We start from the raw sequence: 14283 nt of genomic DNA, 5'->3' as shown, positions 1-14283 counted from the left end.
CTCCCTCTCTCCCTCTCTCCCTCCCTCTTTCTTTCTTTCTTTCTTTCTTTCTTTCTTTCTTTCTTTCTTTCTTTCTTTCTTTCTTTCTTTCTTTCTTTCTTTCTTTTCTTTGTGGTTTTTCAAGACAGAGTTTCTCAGTAGTTTTGGAGCCTGTCCTGGAACTAGCTCTTGTTGACCAGGCTGGCCTTGAACTCACAGAGATCCTCCTGCCTCTGCCTCCCGAGTGCTGGGATTAAAGGTGTGTATCACCACCATGGCAATTTTATTTTCTTATAATAAAACATTTTCCCATCACTTTTAACTTGTACATGCAATAAACATTTAGTTACTATAGTAATTAAAGCTGGGTCAGTATATTTGGGGATAGGTGAAGTGATCTTTTCTGTTCTTAGCATAGTAACACATAGAAAAAGCTCAATATTTGTGTGCTAATTGATTTCTCATCTGAGTCTGCCGCCCACGTGCACCTTACAGTGTGTCAGAAGACCTGCAGCACTACTCACAGATGGAATTGCTGGAGGTCATCTTTGTGAAGATTGCTATTTTTCTCCAGATACTTACCTACTTCTTTATAATTTCCCCCTAATTATTGGGAATATATATTTTATACCAGCCCCCACTCTTGAAAGTTTCTTGCAGTAACTTTGAGAAACACCTTAATTAGTGAATCAAAGCTAACTCACACTGGAAAACGTCATACTTCTGATTTAATAGGCTGGTGTTTGAAGATGTGAGCTTGATGGTTGCAGGGTTTCTCATGGGAGTAAAGGAAAAGTATGAACTATGGTTCAACTTTGTTTTTGTATTTGTCTTATTAACAGGTAGAAATCTAAAAACTGAACTTTAAAAATAAAAAAGATAGGAAAATAAATAATTGCTAACCATTATGTAGAACCAAAGGATGCTTAAGTTGCTGAGTATTAACTATGTGTATTCCCTGTGCAGGCATGATTTGGTCTCCTAGGATTCTGCCTTAACAAGAAGGAAGCTGGAAAAAGAGAACTGAAGCAACACGAAACCCACAGTTTATTCTTTTCATGGTTGTCAGCTGCCTTACAAATATGGACACGTTTCCTAGTTTATTTCCACCTGGTGGAGACAGTAGGCTGAATCCTGAGCCTGAGTTCCAAAATATGTTAATTGATGAAAGGGTGCGATGTGAACACCATAAGCATAATTATCAGGCTCTCAAAATTGAACACAAAAGGTAAATTACTCAAGATTAAGTGTGGGCAAGAAGTAAATGCTTAAAAATTTATACTGGAGTTGTATTGGCTGAATGTTTGCTCTGGAATATGCGGTATATTTTTTGTTATTTTGCAATGTATATAGTTAAGACAATATAGTAAAAATAGATTACTTCGTTCAGATCTATGATATTAAGTGAGTTGTGGATGTAGTATTATTTGAAAGTAACAAGACATAAAACATTAAATATATCTAGGTTGATAAGTGTTTTTTTTTCTTAAAATTGCTTTCAGAAGTTACAACCTTAATTATTAAATGAAAGTTTACAAATAAAATATATGTTTAATGGAATGTCTTATCTGTCTTGTTTTTCTGTAGTATTGGTTTGCTTTATATAAAGCAGTGAAATGAAATAAAATATGCATTTAAAATTGAATTCTTTTTTAAAAATCAGGTTGCAGGAAGAATACGTAAAATCACAAAATGAACTTAAGCGTGTGTTACATGAAAAGCAAACTAACCAGGAAAAATTCCAACTGCTCCTTGAAGAGTTAAGAGGGGAATTAGTAGAGAAAATTAAAGACTTGGAAAAAATGAAGCTGCAGGTGAGAAAGTATATTTGAATTTATATAAAATTAGTCATGTTGTTATTGGAAATAAGTAGTTTCGGTAAATTTGTTTCTTGCTATGTTGCTAATGGCTACTTTGCTGTATCTGCAGTTGATAGATAATAGTCTTTCATATATTCTATTTAACTTCTTAAACTGTAGGCCCCAGCCTCATCTTAAATTGCATAAGTAATGTGGGGGTCATGAAAACTTTTGGTAACTTCTAAAAGTTGATTCAAAATCAAACACTAATGAATCTTAGGTGTTTCTGGCAACACTCACTTGTGTTACATTGCATGATTTATTGCAGCCTCGGTTCTGAACATAAAATTTGAGTATTTTCACCATGCATACCATCAAGCCATATACCGCCAAAAGATCATCTTCTGAAACACAGTTGTATGCAACAACTGGCAGTGTTTTAACTACACATACAGCAAATTCTGCACTCATAGTTAGTGGATTGTAGTTTGTTTTCATAAAAGTTGAGAGGCTTATATGAATGGAAGAAGTTTTTTTGTTTGTTTTAGTTTTGTTATTTGAAACAGGGTTTCTCCATGTAGTTCTGAATGGAAGCAATGCTGAACTTGAGGCATTTAAGATACTCTTTAGATACTGTCCATTTAATCTGTCCCTTGAGAGTAAAGTCTAAATATATGTTTGTTTGTTCTAAGCATATATGAGAATAAACTTAAGGCTGAAGTGGCTGCGTTGGCATCACATATTGCAAGACAGAATTCATTATGAAGAAGGACCGTTATAGTGGAAAGGGTCAGTGATGACCTTCATCAAGTAACGGTTTCTGTACTTTATCTTTCTCATGTGGTAAAGGTTGTAAAAATTTCTACCGAATGTGTTTGTTGTAGACCTAATGAGATAGTATATATTTTATTAAGTACTTGGCACATGGTAGATACTCAAATGATAGCATTTTTATTCTGATTTAAGGCAGGAACTTGTTTTCAGTGTATCTCTAATGCTTAGACCTAGCAAATCCATATTTGTTGAATGAATGTCAGGAATGAGTGGAATAAATAATGAATCAAGTTTATTGTTCTGCTAATACATAATGCTGGAATTCTTTCTCTTATGTGCCTAGAGTATCAGTATCTTCAAAGTTGTTGTCTAGTTTTCTTTTATATCTGTTACAAATCCATCTTATCCCTCAAAAAGGCAGGTTGAAGTCTTAATCCTTCAGTATATGATCTCATCTGAAAACAAAGTTATCTCAGGCATTTTTGTTGATGAGGCCATACTAGAATACGATGAGCCTTTAGACCAGTCTTAGATATGGTGAGCCTTTAGACCAGTCTTAGACATTTTTATAAGAAAAGAGACACAAGAGGGCACATGGGGGTGATAGAGACTGCTGTGTGCTGATGGAGGCATCTTTATTTTAATACAGTAGCAGAGCTCAGGAAAAGGCAAGGAACAGTTATTATAGATTTCAAAGGGATCGTTGCTTGCTAATACCTTGATTTGAGACGTCAAGCCCCCTAAACTCTGAAACAAACTTTTCTGGTGTTTTTTTTTTTTTTTTTTTTTTTTTTTTCCCCCAGGTTTTTATTTTCTTTCATGACCTAGAAAACTAAGATATTACCTAAAATAGAGATTTTATAAAGGGCTCTCTGTCTTCTGTTTCAGTGCTTTTACTAGTAGAGAACTCTAATCAACTTTTGCTTTGGGATGGGGCCTCCTCCCCATGCTGGCAGTGCTGGTCCTGAGCAAGATTTTCCTCTCCTTGGCCTATTCTGTGTCTGGAATTACAGGCAAAGCCGAGCTACTACCTGGTTCACTTAAAAATTTTAAATTATTTTTATCTTAATATGTGGGTGCTTTGCCTGCATGTAAGTGTGTGTATCACATGTTTGTCTAGTGCCACGGAGACCAGAAGAAGGTGTTGGATTCTGTGCTGGATCATTTTATGTCACCTGGACACAAGCTGACATCATTTGAGAGAAGAGGGAGCCTTAGTTCAGAAAACACCTCCAGAAGAGCAGGCTGTAGGCAAGCCTACATTTCCTTAATTAGTGATTAAGGCCTAGCCTGATGTGGGTGGTGCCATCCCTGGACTGGTAATCCTGGTTTCTATAAGAAATCAGGCTGTAAACAGCACCTTTTCATGACCTCTGCACCAGTTCCAGCCTCTAGGTAGCAGCCCTGTCCTGACTTCCTTTGATGATGAACAGCCATAATATAGAAGTGTAAGCCAAATAAACCCTTTCCTCCTCAACTTGCTTCTGCTCATGGTCTTTCATCACAGGAATAGAAACCTTGTGAGGACAGATCCCCTGAAACTGGAGTTAAAGAAGCTTGTGAGCTGAGATTTGGGTGCTGGAAATCAAACCCAGGCCCTCTGGAAGAGTAGTCAGAGCTTTCAACCGCTGAGCCATCGCTCCAGTCCCTAGCTAACTTTTAAAAATAATACATTATTATTTATAGATTAGTATATGCCAGACATTTTCTTCCTCATGTGAAATGCTATGCTTCCTGTGATCTTATCTGTGTATCTTTTGGATGGTATAACTTGCCAAAAAACCTTGGGTATTAGAGGATGCAAATGTTTGCTGACAAATGTAATTCTTCTAGGAAAGCTTGTGTTTTACTAACATACCTGCTTTTATTGTGATAGTTATCTGACCCCCCCCCCACAAACATACACTTAAAATAAGCTAAAGAAATACACAGGAGGAGGAGGAAGGGAAGGATTGATTTAGCTATTTGTTTTAATGATTGTTTTTAATTTGTACAAATTATGTTAAGAAAACTTTAGTAAATTGAACAGTATCTACAAGAAATATTTAAGTGGAGGATTATGAAAGATGATGTTTAGAAATAAACATCTTTTGATCTAGCATTAAAAATATGCCGATGTAGCATTGACTGCTCTACTGACTTTTTTTAAAGATTTATTTATTTATTATGTATACAACATTCTGCCTCCATATATGCCCACATGCCAGAGGAGGGTGCCAAATCTCATTACAGATGGTTGTGAGCCACCATGTGTTTGCTGGGAATTGAACTCAGGACCTCTGGAAGAGCAGCCAGTGCTCTTAACCACTGAGCCATCTCTTCAGCCCTCTACTGACTTTCATAGGCAAAGATACAAAAAAACATTCATTTAAAGAATTTCTGCATTAGTAGTCAACAGGAATGAAAGTACCTACCTCACAGGTATATATATATTATATATATATATATATAAAGATGATATGAGACATTGTAAAGATAGTATTAGTGCTTTGATGTGTAACATGTAAGTGATCTGTACCTGTAAGCTATTATCACAGATTAAGTGTTCCGTATGTGAGGTGTGTGGAACCAGAAGTATTCAGATAATTGAATTTTTCAACCTTTGGAATATTTCAGATTTCATTGATGGAGTACCTCTAATATGAAAATCTGAAGTCCAAAATGCTCCAAAATCTGGAATTTTCCAAGCATTGATATGGAAAAAAAGCTACAGCTTTGGAACATTTTGAATTTCAGATTTTTTATGGGCCTTAATCAAAAGTGTGTCTTACTGATCAAATAATTCCTTTTTAAAATCCTCAAGGGTGAGGAATAGCAAAGACGTTCTCCTGCCAGCTCTGAAGAAGTAGACTTCATATGAAATAGCAATGTGACAGATGATGGACAGCTCCCAGGAGCTGAAGGCCGTAGTCCTATCAGCATAAGAGCTGAACTCTCCTAATATAACTAGTAACTAGTAGAGAACTCCTGGTCCCAGGTGAGATCAACCCTTTAGCTGCATTCACTTGACATTAAATAGAAAACATAATTTAGCTGTACCTATACCCTAACCCAGTGGCTCTCAACCTTTGTGGGGTGCCGAATGACCCTTTCACAGGGTCACCTAAGATCACTGGAAAATACCTAAGACAGGTGTTTATAGTATAATTAATAACAGTAGCAAAATTACAGATAAAAAGTATCAGTGAAAATAATTGTATGGTTGGGGGTTACCACAACATGAGGAACAGTACTAAAGGGTTGCAGCATTAGAAAGGTTGAGAATCACAGCCCTAACCCATAAATATTGTAAGATAATACAGGTATGTAATTGGAGGTCTTTATTTTGATGTCATTATGATACTCAGGTTTTGGTGCTTGAAAACTGGCTGCAAATGTAACAAATGCCTCAAACAATGGAGTCATTTTAGAACTGGAAAGGTGGTAGAAATAAGAATTATGAGGATTACCATACGGTTTAAAGCAGTCTAGGAAGGCCTCAATGATTGTCATAATCTGCACTCTATGGTTCAGAAAGAAGTGAGAACGTGTTCTTGGAAACTAAAGAGAAAGAGACTACTTGTTGAACATGTTGTGTAGTGCATGAAGCTTAGTGTCCCGTAATTGTGTAGAAAGCAGAATTTGTTAACAATTCTGAATGTATGGCTGAAAAGATTTATAAGTTCTAGTATATATGCTCGAAAATGCTATAATGAAAACCATTGTTTTCTATAATATTTAAAAAAATTAAAGGAAATTGAAAAAACTATTGGGGTAAATAATAGCACTACTAAGAATGACAACAGTGACTTATCATATTGACTAATTAGCCTAAACAAAGAGTTGAGGGACTGGAGAGATGGCTCAGCCAGTATCATTTCTGCCATGTAAACATGAGGTCCTGAGTTCTGTTTCCCAGCACCTTCATAAAAACTCTGGGCATGGTGGTCCTCATCTGTAATGCTGGGTGATAGTGCTGGGTTATGTGGGAGACAGGGAAGAGCCTTGAAGCTCCCCAGCCAAATCAGTAAAGGTTCTGTGTCCATCTTAAAAAAAACAAAAGGTGGAGAAGAGATTAAGGACACATGACCTATGAACTCCACACATGTGCATATTTGTGCACTTGTACACATATGTTCATATACTTCACAACAATGTCCATATTTCCTCCCATATACAGAGATCTAAAAGTAAGACATAGGTTGTGCCACTTGGTTTTTTTGTTTTTGTTTTTTTCATTATTCTCCTTTAGTAAAATGTGAAACATAAAAGGTTAATTGAAGGAAGAGCTTTTGAAGAAAAAGAAAATAGATTTGGTATTCAAAAAAGTTCTCTGCCTTTCCAAATGATAAAAATGCTAAGCAGCAGAAGTATATTGAAATTGTTATATAAAGACCAGTTGCAGCCATACCTTAGGTTCTCAGAGTGAGCAGAACAGAACAATCACATCAAGGGTCTTGTCAAGTTAGCATAGATTTCTCCTCTCTTCACTCAAACCAGAGGGCCTCTTGGAAGTCTGAAGTATTGTCTCAGCCATCTCAGGCAAAACATAAAAATACAAATAGGATTATATAAAAAGGTTTGCACACATGGGCTTTGTTTATTGGAGTGAAATCCTCAGAAATTCCCACAAGACCCAGAAAGATTTTGAGGCATTTACTTGGGAGAAGCTCGGCTTACTTGGACTGAAATGGACTTAGAAAGTACAAAGTAATAGAGGCGTTTGTATCCACAAAATCTCTATTGGCAAAAGTAAGACTGTTAAACCTAATGGGTTGCAGACATGTGCCTCCTGTCATGCAAAAGAAAGGACAGCCTCAGACAAAAACTAAGAGCCTGCCAGACAGTGGTGGTGCCTTTAATCCTCATGTTTGGGAGGCAGAGGCGGGAGAATCTCTACGCGTTCAAGGGCAGTCTGGTGTACCAACTGAGTTCCAGGACAGCTAGAATTATTACACAGAGTAACATAGTCTCGGAAAACCAAACCAAAGCAAACAAAATCTAAGAGCTCAGAAAGCTGAGCCATGAGCTACAGAGGCTTTGAAATAGAATCAGTGGAAGTCTAGCGCTTGGCTACTGGATTTCAGAATTATTAAGGACCAGTGACTTCCTTTTTTATTTATTTATTTATTTATACATGACTGATACACTATGCTCTTTTCCCTTCCCCAATCCATGTTTCTCTCTAATATATGCTTATGAACGTTTTTCTGTTTCCCAAGGACTTTTAAAAAACCATTTATTGTAGTGTGGGACTGCTGTTGAGATTTTCCCCAGCTTTTATGTGTCTGAAAAAGTTTGTTTTACAAAAATATTTTCACTAAATATTGAATTCTTACTTGACAGTTCCCCCTTCTAATTCCGTAAAGATTTTTTTTTTTTTTTTTTGGTTTGTAATCAGGTTTTCATTTGTGTTTCACGTAGCAAAGGTGCAGTCATTCTGACATTTGAGTCTTTGGTATCTTTTCCCCACCCCCATTGCCAGCTTTTTACTACTTTTGAACAATTTTGATTACATAACTTTGCTTCTTAGTGCTTGGGATTATAGAACTTCATAGGTCTTGAGTTTTTATTGGTTTTATAGTTTTTAACCAAACAAAATTTGGAGGTGTTCTATCTATAATTTTTTTCTCTTTTACCTCTTGGAGATTGAAGTGTGCTCTTAATGCTAATTATTTGACATTCTCTTCTAGCTCACTGAGATTCTGTTGTTAACTTAGTTTTAGTCTTTCCTTTTTTTCCTGTATTTCATTTCAGAGAATTTCTATGGTGTTCACTTTAGTCAAGTTCATTAATGTTTTCTTCTGCATTGTCTATTCTAAATTAGTCCCAGACAGTATCTTTTGAAACTCAGAATTGTAAATTTCATCTCCATAATTGTCTTTTTATATTTTTTCTAATCTCTTTAACATATTCTGTCTTTTCTCTAGTGTTTTGAGCAGTTATGGGAACTTTGTAACAACTTTTTCTCCATGACTTTGGGGTCTGTTAAGGTTGGTGATTTAGGTTTTTTTTCCTTATTCAGTATCAGGTAGTGTTCTCTGTCTTCTCATGCTTGAGGACTTTTTATTGGATGCTAGACTCTGTTGGGGGTTGGCTATTTCTGTGCTCCTCTGATATTCTTGATCTTTGACAGTTGCACGGTTCAGGCTTTGCTCTGCGTTCAGAGACACCTGTAGTATGAGAGGCTTGTTTCCACTGCTGAGACAAGGTGTACACGACTTTCCTTTATTTGTGAAAGTAAGTTTTTCCTTCTGGCTTTGGGAACCAGGCATTATTCACTGGCTGCATGAGCTCAAATGCTCACCTCTCTTCTTTCCTTGGCTTACGTAGTTTCCCCAGATGCATTGGTGAGTGCTGTACTGAATGAGTCCAAGCCTTTGCAGAGCTCAGCGCTCTGGGCATGCTCCTCTGGTGCTGCCCCTCTGCTCCTGAATTCTCCCTTTGCTTCCTCAGGACAGGGAGTTTATGAGCCTCTGCTGTGCCCTGGATCCCCTCAGTGTTCACTTTTGTCTGGTATTTTAATAGCCATTTAAATTTTTTTCTTCATGATTTGGCTGAGATATCTAGCTTTTTAGTATTTTGGCTAGAGGTTTAAGCCTTTCATTTTTAATTAACTCTCACTTATGGAAACCTTCAACCTGTACAGGAACGTAGAGTGACATAATGTATCCTCATGTATTCAGCACCATTATCATATTTGAACCATTGCTTTTCGCTGTTACCATTCAGTCTGTTTTGTCATTCTTACACAGTGATTTGAATAAGACCATATTATTTCAGTCTTGACCTACTCAGTATGTATCTCTGTTACATACCCAGGTGACCACCCTTTAAAAGTATAACTCGTATTTTTACTGCACTGAAATTCATATTCTGCAATACCTTTAGCGATTCATCTTTGTTCTGATTTCCTTAATTTTTCTAGTTTTCCTTCTCTTTATAATTAAGTTGTTTGAAATAGGATCCTATTAACTTAGTCCTTTTAGTTACCATCCTCCTTAGATGGTCTGTATCACCTTGACTTGACACTAGTTATGCCTGATTTCTCTAGTCATCTTCACTGCTTCTCCTCCCATAGCTACAGGATTTCTCCTGCCAAAGCTTCTGCTTTGTTTATTCCTAAACTCCCAGCTGTTGTAGTATGCTTTATTCTTTTTCTCTCCCTCCCTTGTCTTCTCTAGTCTCCTTTTTGATGGTCTGTTTGTGTACCCCACGCTGACATTGAACACAACACATTTTTGTCTTCCTTTCTTGAGTGCAGAGGTCATAGACCTGAGTCCGCATACTTGGCTTGTTAGTGTGAAGCTTTGGCTTTTCCTGTGTGTGTGTGTGTGTGTGTGTGTGCGCGCGCGCGCGCGCGCGCATTCATTCTACCTAAAATATCTTTTCTCTTTGTTTTTACTTTTTTAATAGCTTTTATTTGCCTACTTCATTACTTGTGAATGATTATTTTGAATTTATTATGGGAAGATGCATGCTTCAATCTGAGTCTTTGTCACCTTTTTTTTTTGTTTTTTGTTTTTTTGTTTTTCGAGACAGGGTTTCTCTGTAGCTTTGGTGCCTGTCCCGGAACTAGCTCTTGTAGACCAGGCTGGCCTTGAATTCCCAGAGATCCGCCTGCCTCTGCCGTACTGGGATTAAAGGGGTATGCCACCACCACCGGGCTTGTCACCTTTAGAAAGTTATTTAGGGTCTTTGTATGCTTCAGTGTAGCCTCTGGGGGTGGTTGTAGATTAGCTAAATTGCTGCATGTAAGAACTCAGAGCACAATTGTATGTAAATGATCATATATTACATAATGTTTTATATTTAGAAGACTTTCATTCAGTAGAGTGTAGTATTTCGAGCAACTGTGAAATATTGAATAAACGAATAAAGTTGTACATTATTCATGTTTTCAAAGAAACTCATACAAATATGAGACATATTATTTTTCCAGCCAGTGTTTGTTCATTTGTTCTTTTATTGATTCATGAAACAGGAATTCAGTAGTTCCTATATGGTAGGAGTGATGGAACGTGTTGGAAAAATAATGACGAATCTTAGCGACAAGGAGTATGCCCATATGTTGCTTACATAAATATTAATTATTCACTGAAGTGAGTGCTGTAAGAGTATGACAGAATAGAGCCAAAATTAGTTTTGCTGGTCAGAATAACAGCTTTTTAAAAAGAAATTGTCCTTTATTTTTTAAAACTTATTATTGATTGTTTTTAATTTAACATTATGTATCCCAATCCCACTCATCTCCTGTCCCCTTGTTTCTGCTGTGCAACCTCACCCCACACTGAATAAAACAAAATTTAAAAACAAAACAAAAAAAAACAAAAACAAAAAATCTAGTGTGGAAGCTTTGGTGTGACCCAGTGAGTCACAGAGTTTACCCTTTAGTCTATATATCTTTACTTATATTCACTGATGTGGTTCAAGGCCTCTAGAGGGCGTCTGCTACACTATCAGTATTGGGGCCTCACTGGGCCTGCTCTTGGATATCCAGTTGTTGTGTCATGGAGACCCTGTAGCTGTGGATCTTGCAGGTTCAGTTCCTTTACATTCTCTAGCAGGTCACAGATGAGATGGGGTTTGCTGTGAACTCCCCCATAGCCCTGGTTCTGATTCGGGGTGGTAGCTGGGTTGGTCAACCAGCTTGCTTTCCCTCATGTCACCACATGGGCGAGCTCTCCAGCACTGCTCCCCCAGTGCAGCAGACAGCAAGGGGCAGGGCCAGTTCCCCTGCTCTCACCCCACCAGACTGGTTCACCCACACACACCACCAGAGCCAGCTCTACTATTTTGCCCAAGCGAGGTGCTGGGCCCACTTTCCCAGTTGCTGCAGTTTGTGAGGGCCAGGGCCAGCTCTTCCATTCTCATGTCCCTGAGGTTGGCTCTTCTACCTGCTGCCGGTAGCAAGAGTGGGGTATGGGGAGGGCAGGTTTCCCTCACCCATGTCATCACATGACATACCCGAGAGGGGGCAGGGGCCCCTTTCTTGCTTTCATATCCACAGGCTGGATCTCCTGAGCACAGGCCCAGATGACATCATTGCCCCTGGTGGCAGTACAGGCCACCCAGATGTATATGGTTCAGCGGAGGCTCAGCACTTGGATACCAGCATGGCCCTAAGTGACAACCCAGGCTCCTGATGTCTGCAATAGACAATGGCTCCTGACATGGTACTTAGAAGCAGCAGGGGCCCAGGATGTCACCATGGCCTTGGGTGACAGCACAGGTCACCCAGACAGGCATGGAATCAGTGGTGGCGTAGCCCTTGAACATACACATGACCCCAGGTGGTGACCCACATCCCAGACATTGACATAGTCTTTGATGGCAGCAGGAACCTCAGACATCAATGCAGACCTGGCTGCAGCAGGGCACAGACCCAGACATGGCACTAGCCATAGCTTGGGCCCTATATCCTTAATTTTTAATTAATTTTAATAATTTAACTGTATCATTTCCCCCTTCTTTTTGAAAATAAAACTGAAGAATTTTCTGTGGTATTACAAATTACTACACCTTTATTTTATATTTAGAAAATAGACTATCGGTCATTGTATCTACACAGTAGTCTTAGCTGAGAAGTAAATTCTTAACAATTATAAAAATTATCAGTGGTTTTTTTCTTTTTTTTTTCTTTTTGAAACAGAGTTTCTCTATGTAACTCTGGCTATCCTGGAACTTTGTAGAGCAGGCTAACCTCGGACTCCGAGAGCTGCCTGCCTGTGCCTCCCAATGCTGGGATGTGTGTGCCATCGTGGCCCAGTTAAAAATTATAAGTGGATTTTTTTTTCATTAGTCATATTGACATCTCTGATACCAAGATTGAGATTCTTAAATTGTTATTTCAGGGATTGGTTGTTTTTATCTTGTTCTCTTTCACCAGTGTGTGTGTGTGCGCGCGCGCATATTTTCACACACTTGTGAAAACACCTTTGAGAGCATGTGAGAACACATGCATGTATGAGCAAATGCATGTGGAGCCCTGAGATTGATGCTGAGAATTACCTTCAATTACCCTTTTCCCTTCTTCATTGAGATGAGATCTAGGGCAAACCCGGTGCTGGCTTATAAAGGCTAGTCTTGTTGGTCAGCTCGCTTTGGGGAATCCTGTCTCCACCTTCTGTGTCTGGAGTTAGAGGCATTGCCTTTGTGGCAGGTGCTTTCATTGCTAAGCTGTTCCCCCAGCTCTGTTAAGTCGTATTTAGTGATTATACAAATTAACCAAAGTGTAAAAATGTCTGTAATTATACTTGTCATAGAAGAGACTTTGAAACTCTTCATTTTTGTATTTATAGTTGTTTGTATTTTTTTTTTATGTACTAGGTATTAACCCCACAAAAATTGGAATTGGTAAAAGCCCAAATACAGCAAGAATTAGAAGCTCCAATGCGAGAGCGTTTCCGCACTTTGGATGAAGTAAGTAATGAGGGAGAATAACTGCATTCATCTTTATCCCTCCGTGGAAAGCATTCTTGATTTACCTAAATCTTCTCCATGGCAGTCCCTACAGTGGTCTCTGAGGTGTTAATAGGATTGGACTCCATTATCTCTCTGTCTCTTTTCCTCCTCCATCTACCCTGGCCTCCTGATATTTGATTGTTATTGAAGAAATGGTGAGATTCAAGAGTCTTTGCATTAGTGCTGCATCTGCCTTGAATATTTTTTAGATCTCTTTGGCTGACTCCTTAATCTCTTGCAAATCTGTCCAAAAATGTTAGTCCTTCACTAAGCTTTCTTTGACCGTTTCCTATCCCATTTCCCTGCTAAATACTGCAGCCTCAGAGCCTGCTTTCCTGCCCTAAATTTTGGAGTTTACTTACCTCCCTATTTTTGTTTTTCTGTGATACTTGTTACCTTATAATATGCTAATTTGCCTAATTATTGTGGCTTTTGTTTTAGCACTTCTAGAATGGAAAACACAATAGAATGCTCTGAGCACTTCCTTTCTTTTGATGCAAGGAAGAACTTGTGTTTTGTTCACAAGTTCCTGAGAATGGTTCCAAACATACAGTATGTGAAATGATATATGTCAACTCAAAGGATGGATTTGTTACTTCCTGTTGCTTTGATACCCTGACAAAAGCTACTTAGAGAGGGAACAGTTTATTTTGGCTTCGAGTTTGAGGCTGCAGTCCACGATGGCGGGGAAGGCAAGATGGCAGGATCTTGAGGCAGCTGCCCACTGCGTCCTTAGCCAGGGAAGTGGAGATGTATGAATGCCCGTGCTGAGAGCTCTCTGCTCCTGGTGCTGCCTTCACTGGAAGGCGGATCTTCCCACCCTCAGTGAACCTACACTAGCTAGCCCCTCACAGGTGTTTGCAGAGGCTAACCTGATCTAGAAGTGTGCTTGGAGGCCTTTCTCCAGATGATTCTGCATCCTGCCAAAGACAATCGATATTAACATCACACAACCTCAAAAAGAAAAGTGCTCCTATTTTTACTTTGGGAAATTATATTACTAAAGGTTTGATAAAGAGGACAGGAAAAGACTGTAGAGAATGAATTAGGTACTGGCGTAGATATTTTATATGCTAACTTTTAATCAGTTCTTACGTGTGTCAGTTATTTCTGTTTCCTTCAAAATGTACCCCTTTGGGAGATTGGAATAATCTAAAATACTGCCATTGTGCAGGAAGACTTGAAAAATTCTCTTTTGTAATGATTTATTGATTGATATCCTGATTTTTCAAACATGCCCCTAATGGCAATATTTCTTGGTATCATGCGTTGGAAGTAGATTGAATTT

The 14283-nt window shown here is 38.4% G+C and overlaps 1 protein-coding gene across 4 annotated transcripts in view; it reads left to right on the top strand.

The window, feature by feature from the left end:
* Cep83 (centrosomal protein 83) overlaps positions 1-14283 on the top strand; it is a 128336-nt gene that overhangs the window by 52892 nt on the left and 61161 nt on the right. For 3 of the 4 annotated variants that reach the window (XM_050145574.1, XM_050145575.1, XM_050145573.1), the window contains exons 2-4: positions 946-1207; positions 1643-1793; positions 12861-12953. In XM_050145574.1, the coding sequence (XP_050001531.1) occupies positions 1038-1207; positions 1643-1793; positions 12861-12953 (414 nt within the window). In that variant the 5' untranslated portion in view covers positions 946-1037. Of the gene's footprint in view, positions 1-945; positions 1208-1642; positions 1794-11491; positions 11708-12860; positions 12954-14283 lie in introns of those variants that run through there. The other variant, XM_050145576.1, reaches the window with a different exon arrangement.

The sequence above is a fragment of the Alexandromys fortis genome, unplaced genomic scaffold (assembly GCF_014885135.2).
Source record: "Alexandromys fortis isolate MF-2015 unplaced genomic scaffold, M_Fortis_MF-2015_v1.1 scaffold_50, whole genome shotgun sequence".
In the NCBI taxonomy this organism is placed as follows: domain Eukaryota; kingdom Metazoa; phylum Chordata; class Mammalia; order Rodentia; family Cricetidae; genus Alexandromys; species Alexandromys fortis.
Note: the sequence above shows the minus strand (reverse complement) of the source record. Positions and strands in the feature narration are given on the sequence as shown.